This window comes from Aspergillus stella-maris (genome assembly GCF_047715825.1).
Source record: "Aspergillus stella-maris strain CBS 113639 unplaced genomic scaffold BDV14scaffold_60, whole genome shotgun sequence".
Taxonomy (NCBI): Eukaryota; Fungi; Ascomycota; class Eurotiomycetes; order Eurotiales; family Aspergillaceae; genus Aspergillus; species Aspergillus stella-maris.
In genome coordinates, this window is record NW_027396854.1 from 40,088 (window position 1) to 65,662 (window position 25,575).

At 51.5% G+C, this 25,575-nt stretch overlaps 11 protein-coding genes across 11 annotated transcripts; 8 read left to right on the top strand and 3 right to left on the bottom strand.

Moving 5' to 3' along the window:
- Window positions 1–307: 307 nt before the first annotated feature.
- BDV14DRAFT_119463 (transcription factor domain-containing protein) lies at window positions 308–2,656 on the top strand. Its single transcript, XM_073765854.1, has 2 exons — window positions 308–1,765; window positions 1,814–2,656. Exons 1-2 carry the CDS (start codon window positions 406–408, stop codon window positions 2,578–2,580), a joined length of 2,127 nt encoding a protein of 708 aa, XP_073624679.1. The 5' UTR covers window positions 308–405; the 3' UTR covers window positions 2,581–2,656.
- Window position 2,657: 1 nt separating this feature from the next.
- On the bottom strand, window positions 2,658–5,448 carry optF (small oligopeptide transporter, OPT family). The gene is made up of 4 exons (XM_073765853.1): window positions 5,237–5,448; window positions 4,876–5,076; window positions 3,495–4,822; window positions 2,658–3,433 (listed from the first exon to the last, which is right to left on the bottom strand). Exons 1-4 carry the CDS (start codon window positions 5,279–5,281, stop codon window positions 2,755–2,757), a joined length of 2,253 nt encoding a protein of 750 aa, XP_073624680.1. The 5' UTR covers window positions 5,282–5,448; the 3' UTR covers window positions 2,658–2,754.
- A 676-nt stretch (window positions 5,449–6,124) lies between these two features.
- Window positions 6,125–7,542, top strand: BDV14DRAFT_119477 (FAD-dependent oxidoreductase). The gene is made up of 3 exons (XM_073765855.1): window positions 6,125–6,607; window positions 6,654–7,051; window positions 7,098–7,542. Exons 1-3 carry the CDS (start codon window positions 6,233–6,235, stop codon window positions 7,381–7,383), a joined length of 1,059 nt encoding a protein of 352 aa, XP_073624681.1. The 5' UTR covers window positions 6,125–6,232; the 3' UTR covers window positions 7,384–7,542.
- Window positions 7,430–8,277, bottom strand: BDV14DRAFT_203463 (uncharacterized protein; the record flags this gene model as incomplete). Its single annotated transcript, XM_073774288.1, has 2 exons — window positions 7,430–7,708; window positions 7,765–8,277. 2 exons carry the CDS (start codon window positions 8,275–8,277, stop codon window positions 7,430–7,432), a joined length of 792 nt encoding a protein of 263 aa, XP_073624682.1.
- Window positions 8,278–8,891: 614 nt separating this feature from the next.
- BDV14DRAFT_203464 (uncharacterized protein) lies at window positions 8,892–9,551 on the bottom strand (the record flags this gene model as incomplete). Its single annotated transcript, XM_073774289.1, has 1 exon — window positions 8,892–9,551. One exon carries the CDS (start codon window positions 9,549–9,551, stop codon window positions 8,892–8,894), a length of 660 nt encoding a protein of 219 aa, XP_073624683.1.
- Window positions 9,552–10,005: 454 nt separating this feature from the next.
- BDV14DRAFT_179829 (uncharacterized protein) lies at window positions 10,006–12,758 on the top strand. Its single transcript, XM_073769816.1, has one exon. It carries the CDS (start codon window positions 10,422–10,424, stop codon window positions 12,525–12,527), a length of 2,106 nt encoding a protein of 701 aa, XP_073624684.1. The 5' UTR covers window positions 10,006–10,421; the 3' UTR covers window positions 12,528–12,758.
- A 196-nt stretch (window positions 12,759–12,954) lies between these two features.
- On the top strand, window positions 12,955–13,728 carry BDV14DRAFT_119491 (uncharacterized protein). Its single transcript, XM_073765857.1, has 2 exons — window positions 12,955–13,196; window positions 13,250–13,728. Exons 1-2 carry the CDS (start codon window positions 13,060–13,062, stop codon window positions 13,578–13,580), a joined length of 468 nt encoding a protein of 155 aa, XP_073624685.1. The 5' UTR covers window positions 12,955–13,059; the 3' UTR covers window positions 13,581–13,728.
- Window positions 13,729–13,804: 76 nt separating this feature from the next.
- BDV14DRAFT_179832 (sugar porter family MFS transporter) lies at window positions 13,805–15,773 on the top strand. The gene is made up of 2 exons (XM_073769817.1): window positions 13,805–14,175; window positions 14,227–15,773. Exons 1-2 carry the CDS (start codon window positions 13,877–13,879, stop codon window positions 15,536–15,538), a joined length of 1,611 nt encoding a protein of 536 aa, XP_073624686.1. The 5' UTR covers window positions 13,805–13,876; the 3' UTR covers window positions 15,539–15,773.
- A 1,263-nt stretch (window positions 15,774–17,036) lies between these two features.
- On the top strand, window positions 17,037–18,189 carry BDV14DRAFT_179835 (uncharacterized protein). Its single transcript, XM_073769818.1, has 2 exons — window positions 17,037–17,868; window positions 17,930–18,189. The coding sequence occupies exons 1-2, from the start codon at window positions 17,762–17,764 to the stop codon at window positions 18,027–18,029; spliced, it is 207 nt and encodes a 68-aa protein (XP_073624687.1). The 5' UTR covers window positions 17,037–17,761; the 3' UTR covers window positions 18,030–18,189.
- A 1,232-nt stretch (window positions 18,190–19,421) lies between these two features.
- On the top strand, window positions 19,422–21,087 carry BDV14DRAFT_192052 (general substrate transporter; the record flags this gene model as incomplete). The annotated part of the gene is made up of 2 exons (XM_073771582.1): window positions 19,422–19,760; window positions 19,813–21,087. The coding sequence occupies 2 exons, from the start codon at window positions 19,422–19,424 to the stop codon at window positions 21,085–21,087; spliced, it is 1,614 nt and encodes a 537-aa protein (XP_073624688.1).
- Window positions 21,088–23,465: 2,378 nt separating this feature from the next.
- On the top strand, window positions 23,466–25,570 carry BDV14DRAFT_179840 (TLC domain-containing protein). The gene is made up of 3 exons (XM_073769819.1): window positions 23,466–23,864; window positions 23,928–24,653; window positions 24,713–25,570. Exons 1-3 carry the CDS (start codon window positions 23,742–23,744, stop codon window positions 25,178–25,180), a joined length of 1,317 nt encoding a protein of 438 aa, XP_073624689.1. The 5' UTR covers window positions 23,466–23,741; the 3' UTR covers window positions 25,181–25,570.
- The last annotated feature ends 5 nt before the right edge of the window (window positions 25,571–25,575 follow it).

Sequence of the window (25,575 nt, forward strand, 5' to 3'; positions counted from 1 at the left end):
TTGACTCCATACACTGTATGCGACCAATGGTTCTTCCCCAAGAGTATCTCGTATTCGCGGCGCATGGACCAGGCAACGGCCGATATCGCAGGCGCTCTAGGAGAAACTCAAAACGGAGACAGCGCTGGCGCAGGGTGTATGGGGTCTACCGGTACAGTTTGGCAACGACAGTATCTAGAACAAAGTGATAACAAATCAACAACCATACGGGTCAGCAATAATGTCAGATAGAAGACGTCGTCAGAGACAGAGAGGGCGGCCCACTGATCGGCCGTTCTTACGCCTCGCGCCTCCACAAAGAAAACTTCCCCCCAGCATCGACTCTTCAACTCCTCAACCCAGCATGGCCAGCGGTTCAAGCCGCCGACAGTGGTCCTTTATGTCCTTGCGCCTTGATTATGCTGCATGATGACCAACCGTGACCCCGACTTCCGGCATCAACTGGGCAGATTCCGTCTCGAACCCCTTCCGCCGAACCAACTCCCCCTCCCTCCTGCCGCGTCGTCTCTTACTCCTCCCATCTCGACTGCCACTGCTGCACCCTCGCTTCCCTCTCCAACTTCTGCTCCCTCCGCGTCTACTCCTTCGCTACTGTCATCTCATTCTGCTTCCCGCTCCAAGCGCGTCTCGACTGCCTGTGACTTCTGTCGCAAGCGGAAGAAGAAATGTGACTTTCGCTACCCCAATTGCTCCGCCTGTACACGAGCCGGTGTCCGTTGCACCATCGCTCCGCAAGGCTCGCAGATCACCAATGGCTCCGTTCCCCGCGATCAGCTTGAGAAATATCAAGATCGGGTACAATGGTTGGAAGAAATTGTCCGTCGCAAGACAGGGGTTGCTGTCGCCGACAAACCGACCGGCAGTGCTCTGGACGAGGAACGGGATCCGAACTCGTGGCACCAATTGCCCGCAATCCTGATTAAAGTCGACCCCAGCAGCCCGCAAGACACATCCACAGTCGCAGGTTCTACTGCCGGCGTTGATACCGCAAGTCCAGCATCAGCAAGCCCATCAGTGGGAACCGAACTCCCAAATGTTGGCGAGATCTTTCGCGACAAGCTGGAGCATCGTCGTCCGTCTGTCGCCCGTCCGGTGATTTCTTCCTCTGCGCCACACGTCATTCGACTTTCGTCATTAGAGGAAGCCGAACGGGTTGCAGGCCAGTACTTCGATAGTATGGGGTATCAGTATCCGTTCCTGCGCAGAGCAGACTTCTTCGACCATCTTCGACGGATTTACGCTGGCGAAGTTCCGACCCCTGAAGTACACTGCAGTTATCACATCACAATCGGCATTGCCCTACTCATTGGGTCTGCGAACGATGCTGAAACAAGAGCAATGGAATTCTATCGCGCCAGTAACGAGACGCTGCCGATAGCACTGCATAATGAGGACCTCACCGCGCTCCGCGCATTATTGAGCCTGGCTCTGTACACCTTATTTGCAACGACCGGCCCCAGTATTTGGCATGTTTTAGGTACTGCCATACGACTTGCAACCAGCTTGGGTCTGCAAAAAGCGCGCCAGCCAACAAATCTTATTGATGATGAAATGGCCAAACGTGCATTTTGGAGTCTGTACAACCTCGACAGACTTATCTCCAGTACACTAGGCCGCCCGCTTGGTATTGCCGACGAAGATATCACCGTCTCACTTCCTCGAGAATTGAATGACGATGGTGTTGAGGCGCCTGGAACTAGCACCATGACGATTCCCTTGCAGGTGGTTCGACTTCGCCGTATATTCTCACGAATTTACCGCTACTGTAAGCCACCGTGATCATCTACTTTGCGCGCCCACTAATAAAGAGCAGTATACAGCACAAACCAACCACCTCCTTCCCGTACCGAACTCACTCAATACCTTGCCCACTTCCGTCAAGAACTCGACGAATGGCGCTCCAGCAGCCCTGTCTATCCTCCCGCCCTCCTCTACTCAACCAGCTACTTTGACTATCTCCACGCAACTACCCTCCTCCTTCTCTACCGCCCCAGCCCTCGAAACCCAACCCCTGACCAAGCGAGTATCATCAGCTGCGGTAATGCTAGCATTGCCGTCATCCGTTCATACTGGGACAGCTACTCGCACGGAAAGCTGAAATGGATTTGGCTTACGCTTAGCCAGCTCTACTCGGCGGGTATAACGATTCTCTGGTGTCTCAACCGGAACCTCCTTTCTGTTAACGAGGGGCATGGACCCGTCTGGGAACCGGATGAACTCACCATGCGGCGCGCGATTCAAGCCGTCGTGGTTATACTTGAAGAGTTTGGGAAACGGCGCGCCGGTGTAGAAAGGTTAGCCGAGACATTCCGCTCTCAGAGTACGATGATCTTTTCGCACCTCGCCTACCAGCAACAACAGGCTCAACAACACGCCATTCCGCAACCCATGCTTCCACCCCACTCAGGTCCGCATCCAGTTCTCATGGCGCCACCTGTTCCGCTTGCGCCTGTGCTCGATGACGTCCTTTTGGTAGATGCTTCGGGGAATATGCCGGTTATGGACCCTCAGATGGCAGAGCAACTATTTTATTCTTACGATTGGTTCCAGGAGGAGATGGCTACTTATTATACCTTATAGACTTGCTATCATTCTGGATATGGTTTTTGTATTTTGGGAAATGAACTACATATGGAGTGATCGGAATGTATATTGAAATTTTTGACCTTCGATTCTCAACGCCGGTAATGCATTAGATGCTCTATCACGTCTAGATCTTGTCTAAATCTAGTAGTATGCAAAAATATGAAATGATCACCACCAAGTCGTAGGTCCAAACCTCTCACCCGGATTCAAAATCTTCCACGGCGTCCCCCGCCCATCAGCAGTGCGCATATAAACCTCATTCCCCCACCACCTCAACGGCCCAGCCGGCAACATAATACAGAAGAAAATAACGACCGTGCTAACCGCAACACCCGAGTCAAGCGCCGCAGACAAAACATAGTTATACTTCGACCACCACGCTGATCTTCTTCTCTTGAAGAGCCCGTTGAATATGACATTCACGACCCACCAGCTCGAAAAATTTATCCCCGTTGCAGGCGGTACACCGCTCATAGCACCGAATGCAACAGGCCACGAGATGTAATTCGCTGCTTTGTATTTCCTTCCGACCAGGTACGTGATTATCACGACGACGGGGCCAGCTAAGAAGAACCACAGAAGATTTCCGTAGATTTGGCCTGGTGTGAAGTTTCGGCCGGGGCCGAGGGCGCCCCAGATTAGGGAGGAGGAATATGTTACGAGCCCGTGGGGGCAGGTGAAGCCGCCTTCTGCGTCTGGTGTGCAGATTCCTTCGAAGCGGGTTATCATGAAGACTGTTACGCCGCATTGGACGATTGCGCCTACTAGTGTTGCGAGGCCTTGTGCGAAGAAGAGGGTTCGGGGGGCGATGTGTAGGTAGTGGGCTAGTTTCATGTCTGCGACGAATCTGGGTTGCGTTAGACTGGCCTGGGCTTTTTGAAGGTAGTGGTGTTATTGGTGGTACTTACTCTAGGCCTTGGGAGACGGTCACATAGCCGTAGAATTTGAAGGTCATGTTTGCGACTGGTTTCCCGAGGAATGCGTAGCCGCCGATGAATTCTGTAATGAGGTTGAGTTGGTTGCTTGTGATGTTTGTGAGGGCTTTGATGATTCCCACTGGGATGAAGTAGATGATTGGTAGAATGAATGCGAGGAGGACAGCCCATGCTGGTAGGCGAGTGTGCCACACTTCGTTGGTGACGATGCTGAGGATGAACATCAACAATGTGACTCCGCCGAACCACCACCATGGAACTGGAGCGTATGATTCCATGAGCCTGGAATGAACGTCCTTCTTATGACGGCCTTTCCACTGCTGAATGAGATCTTTCCCGTGGTATAATGCTGTGTGGACGAAAATCCCGGTGAGATTGGCGAATGCAACGCCGTACGTGACAGCGAACCCCACTGCAATGAACATGGGGGAGTAGTGTCGATAAGCCTCCACATCAACGGTGCCGTCGTGCTTCATCACGCGGTGTGTATCGTACATGCGGCCAGTGTTATCGAACGTATTCGGATCAAAGAGCGGCAGGTAAGCGGAATACCAGGTGTTCGTATAGTAGAGTATGGGCACGAGGATCCAAAAAAATAGTGCAAACGACCCCATGACGTTTAAGCCCGCCCAGAAAGGAACCAAAAGAGGACTGTCATTGGCAAAAACGACTTGAGCCCAATCAAAAGTCAATAGCGACATACCCAGTCCCGACTTCTGACCGAATAATTGATTGACCACGACATTATCTGGAGCAGCCCAACAAATGAAATTGAAGTAGCTGAGCGCTGTGAAGAGATATCCGGGGACAAAGTACCAGACTGCCCCACCAACAAAGACGAAAAGAAAGAACTTCTGTCGCGAAATGGCCCAGCCATCAGCGACCTTATTAGACTTGGAATGCAAGGTTGAGAGGAGAGCTGCGTTCGACAAGACCTGTGGCCAAATCATTGTTGCAGGTTCCACGAGCCAGCGTGATACCATTCCAGCGACACCAAACCCGAACATTTGAGTAGTGATGCACAATAGTACCTGGAACCCTCCTTGTGAGGGAAACCTGTAGAACTTGACCATTGCCTCAATGATCTGGGTGGCAGCAGCTGATCCGAACGAGACGTTGGCCATGATCGTGATCAAAGCGTGTTCCTTGATGTTGAACCGACGGTCTGGATTCAGCCACCCTAATGGCATCCATCGCGCCCATGCACAACCAATGGGATATGCGACCAGCTGAGCGACCAGCGCACTGATCTTGACACTCGGTTGTCGCAGACTGAAGAACTGATTCAATCCACTGCCGACCTGGAGTTGCCGCGTCAGTGCTTGAGGCAAGCCTTGTGACGGGTAAAGCTTACAATACTGAAGATCATGCCGATAACCCACATTCGAGCCGTGTTGATAGGCAGCTCTACATCGTCTACGGGTTGAACAACGGCTCGCACCTCTGGGAACGGGGAATCGTCCGCTTCGTAGGGGAGAATCTTCTTGGCATCCTGGTCATCGAGAACCGCGGTACTATCCGAATCATTGTTTTCCAAATTGTGAATCGGCGATTTCTGAACAAAATGACGTCTGATTAGCACTTGGCCAAGACAAACTGATACAAAGGGCGGGCTCGGGACCGATCAGATATTACTAGATGTAGTAATACGAGAAGCAGGCCCCGGCAAGACTCAAAAAGCAGACCGCAGAAAGACAGAACTCAAATTGACCCACCTTGACGGAGCCCCTACGAAGAGGATTCTTTTCGGCTTCCACCATTATCCATGAGAGACCAGACCGGCCGATGAAGCCCGAAGTCGGGGCAGCCGGGGCGAGAGGACTGAAGGCAAGGGCCTCAATGGGCGGGTATCCGAGAGGAAGACAGGTGGAGTCGGGCCCCTAGTGGGTTGATCATTGATCACCAAGATCAACTGGAGCCGTCGGATAAAGTAAGGGTAAATTGTAAAATGAAAGCGATTGTCAGGTATCCAGAGAGCGTGGTGTTTGGAGGTTCAGGAACTCAGGAGAAGCGGAGAAAAGACTCTGCGGAAAAAGGAAGAAATCAACCAGCGCTGGCCTGAGGCTGTGGCCTACTCCACTTGACTTCCCCATCCTTATCTTCTCTCTTGCCAGCTCCCATTCTCGCCCTCGAAGAAATGCGAAGCTTCGTGAATACAAAGGCAATTACAAGCTTCTGTATTTTGCGTTTCACAAAATATGGAGTTTAGCAGATCAGAATGGTGTGCATGACCTGCAGGCCCAATCCCAATCACTGTCGGCTTAATCCGCTGGCATTCTACTGTTTGCAGTAAGGCTGACAAGACTTGACCCAGAGCCCGTGACTTCCCCCTAACAAAGTGGACTGGCGGCAACCAGAATTTGGCCGATCCTGCGAATAAGAATCCTCCGAGGGCGAGACTCTCAGAGCCATGGCCCGGCGGATACAGCCGACCGTCGATAAACCCCACGGCGCCATTTCGGAACAGGAATGTGACAACAGAGATGGAGAATAATGTCCGTGCTATTGAAGTCCTAGACTCTTTGGTGCCCCTCTTACGACTCAGTCCTCCGTTTGCGGAGCATCTTCTCGAGTTTCTCCTATATCTCATTGATTTGACCTTGCAACCTCGCTCTGAAGCATTCTGCGAGGACTTTGTCGCTTTGTCGCGCTTATCCGAAGCAGAGGAATATCGTGCAACACTCGAGAGATAAGACTACCTCTCAGTCAGAATGGGAGATATCGGCCTCCAAACCTGCAAACCTCCGTATCCGCAACGCCCCATCATCATCCTCGGGGCGGGAATAATAGGATGTGCGACAGCTAGACAGCTTCTTCTCGCCGGGTTTTCCGTTATTCTAGTAGCAGAATATCTGCCTGGAGACCAGAACATCTTCTATGCCTCAGCCTGGGCTGGTGCAGCATGGCATGCAGCCGGTGGGATCAGCCCCGATCAACGCTATCTCCAGGCTGTCTGTTACCGGCATTTGTTGAAAATGGCCCATGACGAGCCTGGCTCTGGCGTTTGCATTGTCAATTCTAGAGAATACCTGGAACAAGCTCCAGGCGCAAATTCATCGGCCTGGGGCAAGACTCTACTTCCCAAGGTGAGACTTCGATAACACAAATTAGACTATTTTAACACTGTTGCAGTGGCGCGATCTGAACCCTGGCGAGTTCCCTTCAAATTTCCACTCCGGATGGGCGTATGAAACTGTGGTCACAGACCCGACAAGACATATGCCATATCTTCGAGAAAAGATTGTCAGTCTTGGAGGTCAGTTCATTCGGAAGCGGGTTGAGTCGCTAGAAGAACTGTACACCTGGTTTCCAGACTCGCGGATTTTCATCAATGCCAGCGGTCTCGGCAGCAAAACCCTCGCGGACGTCCGCGATGATAAAAGCTTCCCAGAACGGGGACAGAATGTGTTCTTTCGTACGAAGAATTGCAACACCATGTACTTTCGGAACGGCAAAGAATACACATATATCATTCCGCGTCCATTGTCCCAAGGCGTGGTGTTGGGAGGTGTTAAAGAGAGGAATAATCTGTAGGTTCGAGTTTCCACCGTCTTTTCCAGGTGCTAATTAGGACAGATCCCCGGAAGCGAATATGGATATCGCTCGAGATGAAATTGCCCGTGCACATCGCCTAGCCCCGGAAATTATTCCCGCAGATCCTCCCGCCGACTCTCTGAGCTACATCGTCGGCATCCGTCCATCGCGAGAGGGAGGATTCCGTCTAGATTCTGAGACGATCGGAGAACGAGTCATTCTGTCCGCTTACGGTTTTGGAGGTGGAGGCTACGCCTTCTCTTATGGAGTTGCTGATGCCTTGAAGGCCATGGTTGAGAAAGCAGAGAGAGAGAACATCATCCTGTGATACCGCGAATCTGACCACGACCTGCATCTTGACTCTCCAAAACGACTCATTCCCCGGCCTTTCTCTTTGACCCAGCCACTCCGCCGAACATGGCGTCCAGCTTCTTCTGTCCTTTCTCTTGCTTCTCCACTTTCACCTTTTCGGAGACAGGTGGTAGTCCCTGGACACGCAACTTGGCATCCCCGAGTAACTCTACTTCACGCTCTCGCTGTTTCCTTACTGTGGGAACAGACCATGAGTCCGAAGTAGCAGACTTATACGCCAACTTATATTTCGACCCTTCAAGATGCGTCTCGTATGTATCTGCATCGACCTTCTTCACGTGCTGCATTCATAGTGAGCTATAAGCTTCACCGCGCGAGATCTAGAACGAGCCCTTACCTGATGACCAACAATCAGCCAGTGATACTCCGTACCCACAGGCGCACCACTCCCCACGGGAGCATTCCTCGCCCGCCTCTTATTAGTCCTATAATCTACCTTCCACAGATCCGGCTCCTCTTTCGTTTCTTTCCAAACGCCCTGGTCATAGTTCCAGGTGTGCGAGCCTCCAACAGCCATACCAGAATAGTACTTTCCATTGTACGACTTGAGCGCGTTATACCCGCCAGCAAAGCCATCTCGTTTCCCCGTCGTCTGGCTGTCATTCTCTTTGACCTTGTCCACCATGTGCTCCGTTTCTTCTGGCATTTCTTCGCCTGCTTCTGAAAGTGGCTCAGATAGATTGAGATCTTCCGGCGTCACTGGCTCGATAGATTCATTTGAGACCGTGGATGCGTGTTCTTCTGATACATCGTTTTGGTGGTTCGTGCGCGGTTCTTCGTTTGGGGATGACGGGTGGGGGTGTTGACGGGTTACTCGGTTTGACGCTCGCATACTGCGTTTTGGCGGCATAGTAACTTTCATAAATTTTTTATTTGGGAAGTTGTTCACTTTGGCGTTCCTCGCTGGCGTTCAGTTATACTTCATATTCCCATTTAAATGTCGTCACAATGACTCAGGTTTGACGGGTTTCCATCTAGGTCACCTGATCAAGAGCCGTAGCTACCTTACAGAATATTGCCACTACCAATTAATTAGGGCCTTAAATCTAACTCGTGATCTTTTTTTTTTAGTTCTACGAAATCTGGCAAATGCGACTCTGACTGAGTTCTGCCCGGTGATATTTCTGAGACTTCGCTAGAGCCATACTCAGAATACCTCCCTGGGTGTCTTCCTTTCTTCTCTCCTGATGGCCTGTGCTACGTCCCAAAGCTTTGCTCACTCAGGTTTTAGCTCTGGATGAAGAACCCAGCATCTCTCGGGAGGGTGCCTGCGGCCTCTGTATCCGGGTGTGGAGCATTTCGGCTTCTTCATCTTTTTGTTCTTTTGGCTCAAAGCCTCGCGCTCCTCCTTGCATCTCTGGATGTTCGTTTCCTCATTTCGCAGGGCTCGCTGAAGATCATTGACGTCAGGCAACTCAGTGTAGATGATACGCTACTGTTTGAAGAATGAAATCAAAATCTGGGTCAAAGAATGCATGATCTTGTGATGCAAAAGATATTTGTCAAAGGTGCATCCGATGTCTTCAAGATAATCGACATTGACCAGAAGTTAGTTGAAGAAGTGGTCGATGCCCCTAAGTCCTCCAGTTCCAGGGCGTGGATTTCGTCGAGGATCCTCTGAACGGTCTGATGGTCACTGAGTCTGTAGTCATGCGAGAGAGACTTGAAGGCTTCGTAGGCGTCTTGGTAGTCATAAAGTCTGTAGCGGATCGAGTCATTGACATGGAGTCGGAGAAGGGTAAGGGCCATGTGCCTGTTGTTGCATTCCTGCTTCCATGCTTCCATAGCATCTCCATACCGGTTCTCTGCAAGATCATTTGTACATAAATACAAGGGATCTTCATTCTCCGCGGTCCAAGTAACACCTGAGGATTCCGCCTCTTTCTTCATCTTCTCCACCTTGTCGTCAGCACGCTTCGTCTCTTCCTCATAATAAGCTTGAGCATTGGGTTCCTTGAGAGGGGGGCCTTCGGCGGTATAGTACGACCAGAGGCGAAAACGCTTAGCAGATATCTTTAGATCTCGCTCCCACTTCCAGAAGTTGAGGCAGTTTGTTAGTTTTGTGATTTTCAGGGATGCAAGATCTTCCCGGGTGAGGCCTTCCTTCCATGACGCCGTGAGCATTTGAGCAAATACCGCCCAGAAGGACCAGAGTCTATCTAACACCTCGGTAAGTTTGAAGGAAGACTCCGGGCTCCGAATCTGTTGGGAAGGCAGTAATAGTCGACGATTCAGATCTTTGCATAAGTAGAGGAAGGGGAACTCCTACCTGGGGGCCTGCTTCCTTTTATACCTTTTGGAAAACCCACAAAAGACCGCTAAAATCTGGCCAGACCTCTAGTATATTTCTGGTTTCTACAGATTAAATGAATACAAGGTGACTTAATTTTCACTGCAGGTGTGACTATAGACATAAGTACTTTTAGGGAAGTCGCCGCCAATGGGATTGATCAAGGGAGATTACGGCTGGTTAAGAAGGGAGAATCTGCTATATGTCCTTAGGCTATTACCATGATCATCACTTATGAATTGAAGACGTTGTCCACCCATTCGTTCTTATTGTAGAACTTGTATAGCAGTACACTCTAGTAGATGGTGTGTTTATAGACACCTAAGGCAACAAGGCAGCCAACTGGCGATCGCTGGAGTTGAAGCGCCGAACTGGTCACAGCCTTGTTTCCTGTCTCTGTTCTCATCTTGGAGGGGCAAACACTCGTTTCGAGCTGGGGCCAAATTACCCTCCTTATATTTCCTTCTCGCCCTCTATTTTTTTTTCTCGTCCTTGTTCTCTTCAACTCTTTTTTTCACCTTGATGGCTTTCACGATCCAGACAGCCCTCCGCCGATAGCGCCCCTCGCCTCGTCCCGCCAAGCGCCCCAGTCGGCCTTGAGCCTCACAAACAACCACTTTTGCCGCCCGCGTTGTATCTCCGTCGCTTCGTCCTCCTGACACCGTCTTTACGGCCATCCTACACTTCCCACTGCGCAGGGCAGCATGGCCGAAGAACCTCAAGTCCTGTCCATCCAGGACCGCATCCGTGCCTTGAAGCAGGCACAAGCCGGACAAAGCCCGAGTTCTGAGGCGACAACGGGATCGCCGTTCCCAGGAACTCAACCAACCGCCTTTGCTCTCCGTCCAGCCTCTGCGCAATCCAACGGTGTCAGCAGTACCCCTCCGCCTCCTTATTCTCCTTATTCTCCGAGTGGGAAAAGCACACCTGTCCCTCCTGCTCAGCGACCAGCACCGCCGCCAATCCCTCAATCTGCTCCTCCAAGCGAAATTGCGCCAGGCACCAGGCTACCACCAAAAAGGCCCCCACCACTGCCAGCTCGCAAAAGCTCGAGCCAACAGCTTGCCGCCCCATCACTACCACCACGAAGACCTTCTGTTGATTCCGTCGCGTCTGATGCATCCCGATCTACAACTGCGAGTACTGTGAGGTCGAATGGATCGAAACCTACAACTCCAGGGTCTGTGGTGAAGGCGCCGGCATGGGGTACTACAGAGCTTCCTCCGCTGCCACCGAAGCGACAGAGCACGCAGCCTGCTGTATCTCCATCCCGGCCCAAACCTACGACGTTAAACAGTAATGGGCGCTCGCCGCCGCCGCGACCAGGTCTTCCTCCTCGCCGGTCTTCGGCTCAAAGTACATCCACTGTCTCGACGGAGAGTAATGTTGCTCCGTCGCGGTCACAGTCGCGGCCGCCGCCACAGCTTCCACGAAGAGATACTGATAAGTCTCCTAGCCCTCCAACAAATGAAGGAACAAATGGACAAGCGCAGACGAGGCGGTTGCCGCCCCCTACTGAATCGGCAAAGTCTCTGAACAAGATCATAGGGTTCAGCACAAAAACGTCCGGCACTCGAGCAAATGAGCCAGAGAAGCCCAACGGCGTACCGCCCCCAGTGCCGATGGGTTCTCGTCCAGACCTCTCTGCTATTCAGGCGACCAAGCCGAAACTTCCCGCCTCAAATGTTACAGCGGCCCCAGTGCTCGCGTCGTGCTTGAAGTGTCGCGATTTCTCCGCGGTTGATGCCCATGCCGCGCGGTACCCGAGACAGTCACTTCCGACTCAAGATCTCGGATGGCTTGCGAGAGAGCTTACTGCTCCTTTCATCTCAGCCACCGACAAAGCACGCGCCATCTTTACCTGGTTGCACCACAACATCGACTACGATACGGTGTCTTTTTACGGCAATTGTGTCAAACCATCCTCGCCTAGCAATACCCTTGCGACGGGTCTTGCCGTATGCGATGGGTATGCCGGCTTGTTCCTTGAGCTCGCAACCCATGCAGGTCTTGAGGCTAAGAGAGTCACCGGACACGGAAAAGGGTACGGCTACGGGCCTCCAGCCCCTGGTGCTTCTTGCCCCCCTCGCAACGTTACTGGACATGCTTGGAACGTAGTCCGCATTGATAATGGACAGTGGAAGCTCATCGATTGTTGTTGGGGCGCAGGGCACGTTCAAGGCCCCAGAATGCCCTATGTCCGCAGCTTCACCCCAGCAATGTTCACAAACTCAAACGACGAGTTCGGACTCAAGCATTACCCCAGTGACAGAGCCCATTTCTACCGAGATGACGGCCGTCCTGAAATCACCTGGGAGGAGTACATCATCGGCAATCCGAACTCTCCTCTTAGTGCCGCGCAGCCGCGGACGTTCGGCGATGCTGCGAAACACAGTATCGGCGAGCGCTCATACCGGCCAGCTGCAACGCAGATCTCAATTCGCGAGCCGGGGCCGATGCGATTCCAGTTCAATTTGATTTGCGAACATTGGTCGCTGGAACGACAAAGTCGTGCGAAACCAGGCCTGTTCCTACTTATGATTCATGGCATAGACGGGCGCAAAGACGACCGCCTCCCATTTATTCATTGGCGCGGAGGTGGTCCTGGTGGCGGCGGAGACGTATGGTATGTCGACGTGCCGGATCCCAGAGCCCTCGGTGCACCGGGTCAAAAAGTGCAACTTGCGGTCCTCACGAAGATTGGTGACAAAGAAGATGCAAGGGGTGTCACGGTTGAAGAGTACCAGCGCCAGGTGGGCCGCGTGGGCATGGCATGGGCGTACGTTGCAGAGTGGGACATTGTAGCCTGATCATTGATCAATCATTGTTTAATCTCACGGGATATTATTACCCACACCTATCTGAGGCGGAGACGGAGATTTCCGAGGAGAGATCGGCTCTATCTTCGTACTTGGTCAGGTTCTATTATTCTGGCGTTTGTTTTTGTTTTCTGTTCTCTTGTCTATACCCTCCTGCCATGACTGCATAAACCCAAATCACTTAACCTAATATTAATGAGACATGAACATTCTATTTTTCCATTGTTAAGCATGTGTAACTTACTGGATTTGACCGAAAGACTGCTAGTAAAGAGCAATCTCATTGTTTCCTCTAGTTCCTCTAGTTGTATGAAAGCAGCACAGCAGCCAACAAAGCAGCACGGGATTCTAAAGCGGCACGACGCAAGCGGCCGAGCCCAGAGCGCCACCAAGCTTCAATTCACGACACAACTCGCCAGAACCAGGATCGCAAGGCTTCAGCAGCGCCTCTTACGCAGGACAAGAGTAATATCGGTTAAATGACGGCCGAGCAATACACGGCCCCTTCGGCCAAGAACCTCCAATGAAGCACCTGCGGTCTTGGCGGGCTCAACCTCGGACAGTTCGATTCGACAGTTCGAGCCAGCTGCAGCTTCCATGGTTAGATTTGTTTTTTTTACTTTGTTGCACAGAATCGAGATGTCACTCGTACAGCATTCTGTGAGTTCCTCCGAGACTGCACTTCTACTTACGTACTGACTTAATTTCGGTAGCAGAGTTTTCCTGGGCTTTTGCAAGCGGAATGCCGATCAGCGCTGCAACGAGCCAGTGGTGAGACCGGCTTTACTGGTGTATTGTCTAGCTCCTCGGCCTGCATCACACGGTTGGCCCGTCCAGGGTTCAGCCAGCTTCAGGTGTCAACTTGCCGAGGATTTCCGGGTCCATTTCTTCGGCTTTAACCAATTGTGCTCCGGAACCAACCTGGCCACCCCGTTCAGGGTGACATTGGAACTGGATCCCCATGGAGTCCCGCAACCCCCAACGCTCGATTCTATGGAGAGAAACCTGGAGTTGCATGACAACCATATGGCATCGACCCCCTAACGTCGGACCGAGCTTCGAAAGCTGCGATGCAAGTGGCTCATCCTTGCGACTCGGTGGGCCGTAACATTACTCGGTTATTCACTACCGCGAACTCAGTCAAGTGAATTATTCCTGGCCTCACAGGTAGAGTTCAGTTCTTTCAAGGTCACCTGCCCTTGTCTCCCCCGGTGTTGCTCTCCGGGCCCGCTCTTTCCTTGTAGTATTTATTTCTCCCTTCCCCCACCCCCGGATTCAAATTTTTGTTTCCCCATCTTTTCCTCTTCCCCAGTTGCCATCCCCTGAACTGTCAAAACATCATGGCTATTGGAAACATCTACGTGATTGCGGCCATCGCCGTCATTGGCGGTGGTCTCTTCGGTTTCGATATCTCCTCTATGTCTGCTATCATTCACACGGATGCTTACCTTTGCTACTTCCATGAGGGCGAATTGACCTACACTGACGGAAAACCGAACTGCCAGGGTCCCTCTGCTAATGTGCAGGGTGGTATTACTGCTTCTATGCCTGGAGGCTCCTGGCTTGGCGCTCTGGTTTCTGGTTTCCTTTCTGACATTTTCGGCCGAAGAGCTTCCATTCAAATTGGTGCTGTTATCTGGTGAGTGTTCCCTCCTTGATCTTGTCTTCGCAACTTCTCTAACTGAAACAGGTGTATTGGTTCCATCATTGTCTGTGCCGCCCAAAACGTCCCCATGCTCATCGTCGGTCGTATCATCAACGGTTTCAGTGTTGGTATCTGCTCCGCTCAGGTTCCCGTCTACATCTCGGAAATTGCACCCCCTACCAAACGTGGTCGTCTCGTCGGTCTTCAGCAATGGGCCATCACCTGGGGTATTATGATCATGTTCTACATTTCCTATGGAACTAGCTTCATCGACGGCGCCGCTGCCTTCCGCATTCCCTGGGGCTTGCAGATGATACCCGCCATCCTACTATTCCTCGGTATGATGATTCTTCCTGAATCACCTCGTTGGTTGGCTCGCAAGGACCGATGGGAGGACTGTCTCGCTGTTCTTACTCTTGTTCACGGCAAGGGTGACCCCAATGCCCCCTTCGTCCTGCGTGAATATGAGGAGATCAAGGCCATGTGCGAATTCGAACGCCAGAACTCCGATGTCTCCTACCTCGAACTGATCAAGCCTAACATGATTAATCGTACTCATGTCGGTGTTTTTACACAAATTTGGTCTCAATTAACGGGCATGAATGTAATGATGTACTATATAACGTACGTTTTTGCAATGGCCGGTCTTGAGGGCAACAATGTCCTTGTCTCCTCCAGCATTCAGTACGTTATCAATGTTGTTATGACAGTTCCTGCACTCATCTGGGTGGACCGCTGGGGACGTCGCCCCACTCTTCTCCTTGGCGCCGCGGGAATGCTTGCTTTCCTATTCGCCAATGCTGGTCTCATGGCCAACTATGGCAGCCCTGCACCACCAGGTGGACTGGACGGCATTGAGGCTCAATCATGGCTCATCAACGGTCCTCCCTCGAAGGCAGTGATTGCTTGCACCTACCTCTTTGTTGCCGTCTATGCTATTTCCTGGGGCCCGGTCTCTTGGGTCTACCCACCCGAGCTCTTCCCGCTGCGCGTCCGTGGAAAGGCCAACGCGCTCTGCACGTCTTCTAACTGGGCCTTCAACTTTGCCCTCAGCTACTTTGTCCCACCTGCTTTCGTCAACATTCAATGGCAGGTCTACATTGTCTTCGGTGTTTTCTGCACTGCTATGTTCATTCACGTCTTCTTCATGTTCCCTGAGACGGCTGGTAAGACCCTTGAGGATGTTGAAGCTATCTTCACAAACCCCAACGGCATTCGGTTGATTGGTACTCCTGCTTGGAAGACAAGGAACGAGCGCGGCCGCGCTGCTATGCTCGAGGAGACTGGCTACGACGGAAGTGACGAGAAGAGGGTTGAGGCGGGTGCTGTGCACACTGAGGCTACTGTGCCCAAGTAGTCGACCTAACTCCTGATACCCGCTGTTTTCGCGCGACATTAATGTCTCGGCAATGGCAAAACAAATGTTAAGCATTACTTTTAGTTGTTTGTCTTTTGATAATTTCTAGTACTCTTGGACTGGTTTTGATCTGGTAGACGTTGAAGTCAAAAGATCGTTTTGATAAACTAGTTCCTATGCTTATGATTGATTAAGTTAAGATGAGATTATAATACCTAATTGAATTACTTTCTCCCCTCTAAACCTCCATCTTTCGAAATTTATCTCTTGTAGATTGTAAGGCCGCGCATCCATAAGTGATGAGAAATAGTAAAGTCAAGGTTCCTTCTTAGAGATACCTGATTCCTAGAGTCAAAATTGCAGTTCTTCAAAACTAGAAGCCCAGCCGTAGCTAGCGATGCATAAGCTTTTCTAACTTCCCATCTCTACAACTGGACTTTCGAGTTAGCGTCTTCACATTGAGGCTTGGTCTTTCCCTTCCGTCTTTAATATTCCGTGCAGTTTGTGGGCTTCTGGGCAGCCCTAGCTAGCATTATGAGCCTTGCGTACTATGCGACGGTATGTATGATCGAGCTGCTAACTGGGTCTGTGGGTTCGTGGCGAGGCGAGAAAAGCCCTAGTCTGATATGTGACGAACATGATTAGCTACCGATGCACCATGTATCCTTAACGAAGAAAAAGAAGCAATGCACATCCAACACATGCTATAAAGGGGCATAAACTCATTTCTTGGTCGTGGCCTCAATCTCGCCCGAGGTGTATTGTATCCTTCCCCTCCTATGACACCACGGGTATATTGTAGGTAGGTACCTTATGCTCCTATCGTCGTACCCTATCCTATCGACCATCTGCCCGCCAGTCAAGGATCCGATTCGTTATGGATAGTTCTTGATGGGAATGGAAGGAACAGCAGGAACCGGGCTTATCTCGCTCTCTTTAATCATCGCTAGATACCCGGCGAGATATGCCTGTCTGCTCGATTGGGCTTGGTGTTCTCATGCGTTGAGCTGAAAAGGCTTCTAATTTCTCTCATCCTGTCTGGTGCAAACCGGCAGACGCAGACCAACGGGGAAGGTCAATCCTTTTTTCTCAGATGATGGGGGGTTTTGTAAGGTGTTGTATGATACGCGGTGTGCGGGGGCGTTGCTTGGGCATCGGGCGATATATATCGCTTTCCTACGGTGTCCTGGATGGAGTCTGTTGAGGATATGTACAATCAGCGGGAGTGGCTCCATACTGAGGTATCGGGTACGAGGTACTTATTCTAGGCATAGACTGATCGAGTTGCATAAAACTCAGAGAAACATGCGAAGACGAATTGTATTTAGCTACGTCTCGCAGGTTAATCCATTGCACGCTCGCCTCGAGGATTAGGACCGCCTGGCTGCGTATAAAGAAAGTCGATGGACAAAGTCAAGTGCAATGAGGATCACTTCTTTCTCTGAGCCACCAATGATAGATAATTGACTCGGATATGTTCGAATTTCTCTAGGAAGACGGCAGGTAGACCTCCCCGACAGCTGAATGACTGAATGGGGATATGGATGCGGCCAAACACCGCCAGGGAGGTTGCCGCTTCTCGGACAGTAAACAACAGCCGACGAATTCCGCATCTGAGAATCTAAGGCCGACAAGAGCGCTCTAATCTGACTCTCGGCACTCAGATTGGAGAGCACTGGAACTAGATCGTCAGGAATTACATGATGGGCTTGGCCTGTCGTGGTCGAGGCAGTATACAATGTACTACGGACTACGCTACAGCCACTGCCTTCTAGGCGCTTGCGAGATTCCAAAGGCAGCAATAGGCAAGATAAGCTGGAGTACTATCCCAACGCCACAATGCAAAGTATTAAGTCGTTCAACAGAGCATGTTGAGGCCGGACACTCCCCCTCCCCGATGATGGAACGAATGGACGAAGGTGCCCATCCGTTGCGATAGCTGCTTTGTCCCCGATAGGATGCTCTAATGATCAACAATATTGATCAGATAAAGAATCCTGTGCTTTCAGTAAAATCGCGCATCTAAGCGCCACGGGGAGGATATGCAGGTATCTCAAAAAAGCGACATCAAACTCTAAAGCCAAATGCCGCCGTGGTGGGACTCAAGCCAGACAAACCCCTAAAGATTCCGATTATACCGCTCACCGCTAGATCTGATAGGTCTGATACTTTGGGTTCTGAGCTGTTGGGGGAAGCGCGGACCAGTTTCGCAGTGACGCAGATATGGCAGGGGCAGAGCCTGATTTCACGACGTGCATTGCCCGACATGATCAGGACAATAACCGTTCTTGCGGCACGGGTCGGTCCCGTAGAATCGACTCAATTGCGAACTAATGTCCCTGTTAGCATGACCATAGTAGACCGCTGACGTACCTCGTAAGTGTGTCTAACTAGGGGTGTTGCTTCTCCACTTGATAGATTTGCGATTTTAGCAGCGTGGGTTGCATATTGGGCGTCATGGGTAATCGTAGTAGGCAAGCAAAAAGGATGAAAAGAGCGCAGATTCATCACGGGTATTTATTTTTGTGGCCGCAAATCGGGGTCGGCATCTGCCTGGCATCCCGTGTCATTTCAGAGCGCTGATCGCAGACGTGAGGCCGAAGAAGAGCCGGATCGGTGACCAAACCCCAAGCACCAAAGACAGAAACTGTATTGAACCACGTCGACTAAGCCTCACATAAAATTCATTGCTATAGTTGATGCTGTATTGGTCAAATGACAGAGCGTCATGCCACAGATCTCGTGTTCGAGGACCACCCCCGCCGCGAGGCAAAAGAGGTGGTGCGATGAATGATATCATGATCATGAATAGAGTCGGGCATTGAAGACTGACCTTGGCAACAGAATCAATGCCTGGAGGATCAACGACGTAGTTTGAAACAGACAAGGTGAGAATGGAGGCAGTGAGGCAGAGGCATGTGATCAGCTGCCGTCCTTCCCTTTCTGCAACCTCTCGTGGTATTCTCCAGTCTCCAGTTCCCCCATCAGCCTGCACGCAGATTGCGGAGTACCCCGGTCTCACCAGTCACCTTCATGCTGTCTATCACATATTTACACTCTGGTCATCCAACAGCACCCAGATCGGTGGCGTCAACCTTAGTCACGCTCACCTATAGCAGGACTTGCTCGCATGCTTATTCTCGCTGGTGCACGGTTGCCGCCCATGGGGGAAATTCGTTCCGCTCTTTGCTGCCTCGGTCTTCCTCCGTGATTTGCGTTCTTCCTTTTCGAAATGCTTCAAGGTCGATGCTTGAGACTTTGATGCTAATTGCCAGCAGACGAGTCCCTCTCTAAAAGACTTGATCACGACTTGCTAATCGCCTGCAAGACGTCATGCACGAAACCGCCCGGGACAAATATCCTTTGCTGGTCACCCCAACTAGGCCGGTGAGAGTAGTCAAAAGGATCAGCATCCTGGCTGAATCTCAGGGGCCCAGTCCGATGCGACAATGACGACAAGACGCAGACAATTGGGGCGGGGGGATTGGTGGGCGCAGGGCCACTTGGCCGCACTGGGCCTAGAGATTGGAGAAGAGAGGGAAACTTTCCCCGGATTCCAAGAGGTTCCAGCGACTTTCTCCGCACTTTCGGCTATTGACGGGAGGATACAACGCTCATTGGCTGCTGCTATCTATGTCCATCCACTTGCCTCGAAAGGGTAGGACGGGGGACTGCCACTGCTGTGTCCTTGACTAGAGACGCAAAGTTGGCTATATATATGCCCCTCCGCCAGCGAGGTCAGCGCTACTGTTTGGAGCATCGGTGTGCCCGTCTTCACTGGAATCCAAACCTTCAATTCCTCTGCTTCCTCTTACTTCTTCTCCATCTCTCTTCGTACCCTTTTCTTCTTCGACTGATAGCTGGCGCCTATCAATTCGCAATCATGTCCCTAGACGAAAAGAGGCAGAGCATCGATGAAAACACCGTCAAGATCGGAGACCACATTGAGTCAGTTCATAAACCCACAGCTATCGAAGCCACTGTAGCCGCCAACCTCGACGACATCCCCATCAGTCCCTATGTCTGGATGGTGGCCCTGACCGCGTCCATTGCGGGTATGCTTTTTGGTTACGATACTGGCATCATCTCAGCAGTCCTCGTATACATCAAAGATGCCCTAGGCGGCAAAACCCTGGATAACTCCGAAAAGGAGCTGATCACGTCACTCTGCTCCGGCGGAGCGTTCTTTGGTGCTATATTTGCTGGAAACACGGCAGATCGGGTACGTACAATTTGGATAAAGCCTTGTATCAGCTTGCTGACTGCTTTACGAGTGGGGTCGTAAATCTGCTATCTACCTAGGGTGCGTCCTGTTCGTCATTGGAGCAGTCCTCCAGGGTGCCGCCTACAGTATCCCCCAGATGGCTGTCGGCCGTGTCGTTGTTGGATTCGGTGTCGGATCCGCTGCCATGGTTGTGCCTCTTTACGTCGCAGAAATCGCCCCCTCCAAGGCTCGAGGTCGGCTCATTGGTCTGAACAATGTCTCGATAACCGGAGGTCAGGTCATTGCGTACGCCATTGGTGCCGCCTTCGCCAGTGTTCCTCACGGATGGCGAGTAATGGTTGGGCTCGGTGGTCTTCCACCAATTATCATGGCTTGTCTGATGCCATTCTGTCCCGAATCACCTCGACACTTAGTCTACAAAGGCCGCCTGGAGGAGGCACGTACAGTCCTCCAGAAGCTCTACCGCGGTGCAAGCGAGGTGCAGATTGATGCTGTTCTTGCTTCTATCCACGCCGGATGTGAAGAGGCACGCGCCATCAGCGGCGATGAGGGTGGCTGGGCTAAGATTGTCCGACTACACACCGTTCCCAGCAACTTCCGCGCTTTGCTCTGTGCTTGCGGTCTCATGGTCCTGAGTCAGATTTCAGGATTCAACACGCTTATGTATTACAGCTCTACGATTTTCTCGCTTGTCGGATTCACGAGTCCTACGGCCGTCGGTCTTGTCGTTGCAGGCACAAACTTCCTGACAACATTCGTCAATATGGTCCTGGTCGACCGCGTTGGACGTCGTCGCCTCCTCCTCTGTACGGTATGGGGCATGTCCGCAGGTCTCATAGCCGTCTCAGTCGCCTTTAGCTTCATCGACGTTGACGTGAACGCAACTGAAATCGCCCCGCAGGCAATTACAACACCCGCAATCGTGGTCCTCGTCTTCATAATCTGGTTCGTGCTCTTCTACGGAATTAGTGTCGGCAACACCGCCTGGATGTCCGCAGACTTCTTCCCCCTCGAAGTGCGCGCCATGGGCACAATGTGGATGACGTGTTCCTCGTGGGCCAGTAACGTTATCGTCTCCAGCACGTTCCTATCCATGACCAACGCGATGACCTTGAGCGGTACCTTTGGCTTTTATGCCGGTATCTGCGGCGCCAGCTACGTGATGATCTACTTCTTCTACCCTGAAGTCTCGGGCCTGGTGCTCGAGGAGATCAAGGAGGTCTTTGAACACGGATTCGGTGTCAGCTACGCTAGAAACCTACGCAAGCAGAGACAACAGGTTGCTGAGGAGCGGGCCTTCACATCTGATCCGGCTAAGAAATGATCTATCATACTTGGCCTGGCATCCAGATTCCGAAAGGTTCTGGCCTATTGTGGTGCAGTGCACTGCTATCATGTATACAATATCACATTACAACCAACCTACTGAGGTAGGCATGACTAACGTACAGTACTTTATACTTGCAGCATATAGCAATTAAGATATCCATCTCCATTTCTGAGCATAAATCATATTTGGGTCCGATTCAAGGGGCATTACCTCTGCGCTATCAATTAGACTACAGTGTAAGCAACCACCGGAATATCTCCCCCACTCCGGGTAATGTAGATTGAAAAGGGGGTAGTCCCACTCCCTCCTCCTGAAATGCGGGGATCTGGTCGGCCTAGACGCTCACTACTGCAGATCGTATCTTCTCCGCACAGAAAGCCGGCGGCGCCGGGGTCAACGGGGCGGGCTTTGAAGGCGTATCCGTCGCCGTCGGGAACGCCACCGCGAGGACGGCTACCGGGTGCACCCTTTTGCTTCTCTATTTACGTACCTGAAGCACGGACAAATTACGTGCGTAGTGCGGACTATGCCGGATCTTCGCATTACACCACTGAAGAGACATACGCTGTACGGATATAAGTCAGTCGCGGCATCTATATTCATTCTCAAACATGAATTGTTCACGTCCGGGTTGTGTGGCGTTTTCTGGTGCATCTTTGCAAGCTAGGTCCCCATCTTGCCTCCTAGAGGGTACTCGGACTGTCTTCAATCTTGAACCCGATTAGATGTTCTGGGGTTCAGCTGGATCATCGGAACCTTTGAGGGCATTGCAGCCCGATGAGAGTTTATAAGAACGTGCTATGGTTCCTCCTCCGCACCGAGCGAGATCAGGAGCATATCCATACAGTCAGCTTTTTTGGATGTCGGAATAATGTTTAGAAACAGACGGGATCGATCTATTTGGCTCCATGACGACAGCAGCAATTTCGAGGACTGGGCTGGCTTGAGCTTCACGATAGCTGTCGATGTGGATAGAATGGATAGACATGTGGACCTTGTGATTGGCTTGTTCGACTGCATACTGCATACAATGAAGAAGAAGGGAGCGCGTGGGAGCTTTGATGAACCTGCATTCCAGGTGTTGGCCTACTTCAGACAGTGTGCTCGGTGGAAACACTCGTTTTCTACCTTTTCAATCCCATGCTGAGAATATGATCTTCTTCTTCATGTCCGAGAGAATCCTCATCTTGACCGTGATCGTGCATGATGTGTCTCCCTGGAATATCCCCACAGCTCTTGCACATGAACGGACACCAAACGCTCACCACCATAATTGCCAACGGTCAGAGCTGTGCCATATATTGAATTCCTTAATATTTGTCCTGGACCCAAAAAACCCAAACATATCACAAGAAGTTATACGCAGGAAATGTGCTGTCAGTGAAAGCATTTTTGCGCTCTGGGTTGCTCAACAAAGAGACCTTAAACGGCTCCAGAAGGCAAGCATTAAAGCTTATTTACTGCGCGGTGCAGATCTTTATGTTGGTTTCTAGGGCCAAATACTGGAAATAAACCGATTTTGAAGGTGAGACGTCTGAGGTGAGGTCATTAAGAACACTTTGAAAGGAGGATGGATACGCTGATGTGTCCTCTGCGATAGCCATTGCGGCAGTCGTTCTGTTCGAATACTGGCATGCCGCTTCTCAGGGCATGAGAATCAAAAGAACAACGGCTTCCCAAGTGATGCTCACATGCCCTAGGGGTGTAAGCTTTGGATTACCCTTGTCCAGGCTGTCGAGATTCGACATGATAGGTGCGTTTGGTAGTACGGACCATATCCGAGGCACCAATGAAGATAGCCATTTGGGCTCTTGGATAATGTGGCTGACACTGTGCGTGCGGGTGTAGCCATGCAGGAGCGGATCCATGCAATGTATTCTTTTTCGGTTATCCATACAGTTGTTGAGGAAGTTGATCATGTCCGGTTGTTCAATTAGCATGCGAGCAATATGGAGCGCCACGCATTGTGACCAGATTCGCATTCCTGTAGAAGGATTCAGCCTCGACGGTCTGTCTTCTCGAAAGGCTCTGCTTTGAAGCTTGCCAGTCAAGGCTGTGAAGCCCGTGATGCATATTCGTATTGTTTGCCCTAACAGGACTAAATGGCAGCCACGCAATAAGGCTCACGGAGTGAAGTTCATCCGAGAAGATTGATTGAATAGTTTGAGGATAGCGCGCCCCATCAGACGAGATCTGGGCGTGATGGAGGACGGTGAATGGTGGTTGTCGCCAGATGGTTGTGGGGGAAAGACAGGCAGTGGAGCGGGACTAAGGAAGTGGCAGCAGAAGGGCTGACACGTGATCAGAAAAAAAGCCCCTGGACTCCTTAAGGCTGGCTTTTCTTTCAGCTTGACATCAGCAAGTCCTCCGCTGCAGCCCGAGTCTTCCGCTCCTCTTTTTCTTATGCTGGACCTTGCCCGCTTCCATTCTTGTTTGTCTTATTTTGGCTTTTACACTTCTTTCTTCTTCTGCCTGTCCGCCCGCCGCGGTGCTCTGTTCGAGTCCAAGCTCCCCTCAACTGCTGGACCCTTGTCGATAAGCCACGTATTTAGTCGCTAAACCGGCGTCTGATCTTCGACGACAATCTCCCGTTGACCTGAAAACTACCCGAGGTTTTCTCCGACAAACATATATCACAGTCCGCTGCCATGGTTCGCGCGCGCAAGACAAGTAACCTTGGGGCTGACATTCGCGGTGACACCAGCGCTCCCGCCATGTCCACCATGAACGAGGTCAGTCCAATTGATGCGAAACAACCGCCTTGGGACACTGTATGGCTGCCAGAATCTTGATCGGAAGGATCTCTCCTTGACAGAAGCTCATTTATGCATCAGGCCGCTCAGTTCACCGACACCTCAAAGTCGCATTCCAAGCGTCGCCGGGGCCGATCGTTCATCCGCCGATTTAAAGACACATGTCTCAAGCATACCTGGCTGCTACCTCTCTTGATACTTGCGGTTCTTCTCGCTGCCTACGCTGTCAACCCGACTCCGTCGAACCCGCTTCACTATGCCATATTCCTGTCATATCCCCAGCCTCCGAAAACTCCTGGCGGTCCGATCATGTACGGCAAGGGCAAGAAGGACATTGCTTTTTGCGCTTTCTACACTGTTGTGCTATCCTTTACCCGCGAGTTCCTGATGCAGCGCGTCATCCGCCCCTTCGCGGTGTACTGCGGGATCCGTGGTAAGGGTAAAACTGCTCGTTTCATGGAGCAGGTTTACACGGCCATGTACTTTGGCATCTTCGGACCTTACGGTCTCTACGTCATGAGCCGCACCAACATCTGGTACTTCAACACTACTGCCATGTTCGAGGGATTCCCCCACCGTGAGCACGAGGGTCTCTTCAAGGCTTACTACCTCCTCCAGGCCAGTTACTGGGCCCAGCAAGCTATCGTGCTTCTTCTGCAGTTGGAGAAGCCACGCAAGGACTTCAAGGAACTTGTCGGACACCACATTATCACACTGGCTCTCATCGCGCTGAGCTACCGATTCCACTTCACCTACATTGGTCTCGCTGTGTACATCACCCACGATATCTCTGATTTCTTCCTCGCGGTATGACTGCCAAATAATGTCCCCGATTCTAAGCTTTGACTAATGTCCCCATCGTTTAGACCTCCAAGACCCTCAACTACATTGATGCTTACATCACAGCTCCGTACTTCGGCTTCTTCGTCTTCGTCTGGATCTACATGCGCCACTACCTCAACCTCAGTTTCCTCTGGGCCGTCCTCACCGAGTTCCGCACTGTTGGACCCTTCGAGCTGAACTGGGAAACTCAGCAATACAAATGCTGGATCAGTCAATACATCACTTTTGCCCTCCTCGCCAGTCTTCAGGCCGTCAACGCCTTCTGGCTCTTCCTTATCCTGCGCATCTTGAAGAACTACCTCTTCACCAACATCAAGAAGGACGAGCGCAGTGACGACGAAGACGAGGACGAAGACGAGGAGCTCGAGCAAGCTGCCGGTAGCGCTGCTGCTCTGGCTACCGGTACCGAGCAGGGTGAGCTCAAGGCTCGCTCCGCGAATGAGAAGACCACCCCTCAAGTTATGGTCAACGGTCAGCCCGTTAAGCGGTAATGCATGAAACCAAGTTGCATTCTTGCACTTGGGCTCTGACTTCGAGGATCTGTCCGCCGGACAGGCCGTTTCAACGTTGTTCTTTGCAGCACGCAGGTACAAAAAATGATCTCTGATTCGAGTTCACCCCTTACGTCTGGCCCCTCGCGGCCTACGCGGGACTACATTTTCTCCCCCTTCTCTCCCAAATAGACTTTACTGCATGCATGTGTGGCTGCGGTTGCTTTTGTCGCTCAGCACACCTTGTTCTCTTCCTTGTACCACACTTTGGTTTGGTTTCAACTTGTGTCTTACCTCACCACTACCTACTTACTACGCGCACTCAAATGGATATAGCGATGATTGATGAAGAAGTCAATTACGGTTGAACTTGGTAGCTATTATGTATATAGCTA

Excerpts from the sequence above, each read along its gene's own strand:
- BDV14DRAFT_119463 (XM_073765854.1), top strand. The coding sequence starts at position 406 with ATGATGACCAACCGTGACCCCGACTTCCGGCATCAACTGGGCAGATTC. Across the intron at positions 1,766-1,813 it reads CTCACGAATTTACCGCTACT|TATACAGCACAAACCAACCA; the intron begins GTAAGCCACCGT and ends AATAAAGAGCAG.
- optF (XM_073765853.1), bottom strand. The coding sequence starts at position 5,281 with ATGGTGGAAGCCGAAAAGAATCCTCTTCGTAGGGGCTCCGTCAAG. Across the intron at positions 5,077-5,236 it reads TTCGTAGGGGCTCCGTCAAG|AAATCGCCGATTCACAATTT; the intron begins GTGGGTCAATTT and ends CATTTTGTTCAG. Across the intron at positions 4,823-4,875 it reads TCGGCATGATCTTCAGTATT|GTCGGCAGTGGATTGAATCA; the intron begins GTAAGCTTTACC and ends CGGCAACTCCAG.
- BDV14DRAFT_119477 (XM_073765855.1), top strand. The coding sequence starts at position 6,233 with ATGGGAGATATCGGCCTCCAAACCTGCAAACCTCCGTATCCGCAACGC. Across the intron at positions 6,608-6,653 it reads GCAAGACTCTACTTCCCAAG|TGGCGCGATCTGAACCCTGG; the intron begins GTGAGACTTCGA and ends ACACTGTTGCAG. Across the intron at positions 7,052-7,097 it reads GTTAAAGAGAGGAATAATCT|ATCCCCGGAAGCGAATATGG; the intron begins GTAGGTTCGAGT and ends TAATTAGGACAG.
- BDV14DRAFT_179829 (XM_073769816.1), top strand. The coding sequence starts at position 10,422 with ATGGCCGAAGAACCTCAAGTCCTGTCCATCCAGGACCGCATCCGTGCC.
- BDV14DRAFT_119491 (XM_073765857.1), top strand. The coding sequence starts at position 13,060 with ATGAAGCACCTGCGGTCTTGGCGGGCTCAACCTCGGACAGTTCGATTC. Across the intron at positions 13,197-13,249 it reads TGTCACTCGTACAGCATTCT|CAGAGTTTTCCTGGGCTTTT; the intron begins GTGAGTTCCTCC and ends TAATTTCGGTAG.
- BDV14DRAFT_179832 (XM_073769817.1), top strand. The coding sequence starts at position 13,877 with ATGGCTATTGGAAACATCTACGTGATTGCGGCCATCGCCGTCATTGGC. Across the intron at positions 14,176-14,226 it reads CAAATTGGTGCTGTTATCTG|GTGTATTGGTTCCATCATTG; the intron begins GTGAGTGTTCCC and ends TAACTGAAACAG.
- BDV14DRAFT_179835 (XM_073769818.1), top strand. The coding sequence starts at position 17,762 with ATGGCAGGGGCAGAGCCTGATTTCACGACGTGCATTGCCCGACATGAT. Across the intron at positions 17,869-17,929 it reads AGAATCGACTCAATTGCGAA|TAGGGGTGTTGCTTCTCCAC; the intron begins CTAATGTCCCTG and ends AGTGTGTCTAAC.
- BDV14DRAFT_179840 (XM_073769819.1), top strand. The coding sequence starts at position 23,742 with ATGGTTCGCGCGCGCAAGACAAGTAACCTTGGGGCTGACATTCGCGGT. Across the intron at positions 23,865-23,927 it reads AACAACCGCCTTGGGACACT|GCCGCTCAGTTCACCGACAC; the intron begins GTATGGCTGCCA and ends TTTATGCATCAG. Across the intron at positions 24,654-24,712 it reads TCTCTGATTTCTTCCTCGCG|ACCTCCAAGACCCTCAACTA; the intron begins GTATGACTGCCA and ends CCCATCGTTTAG.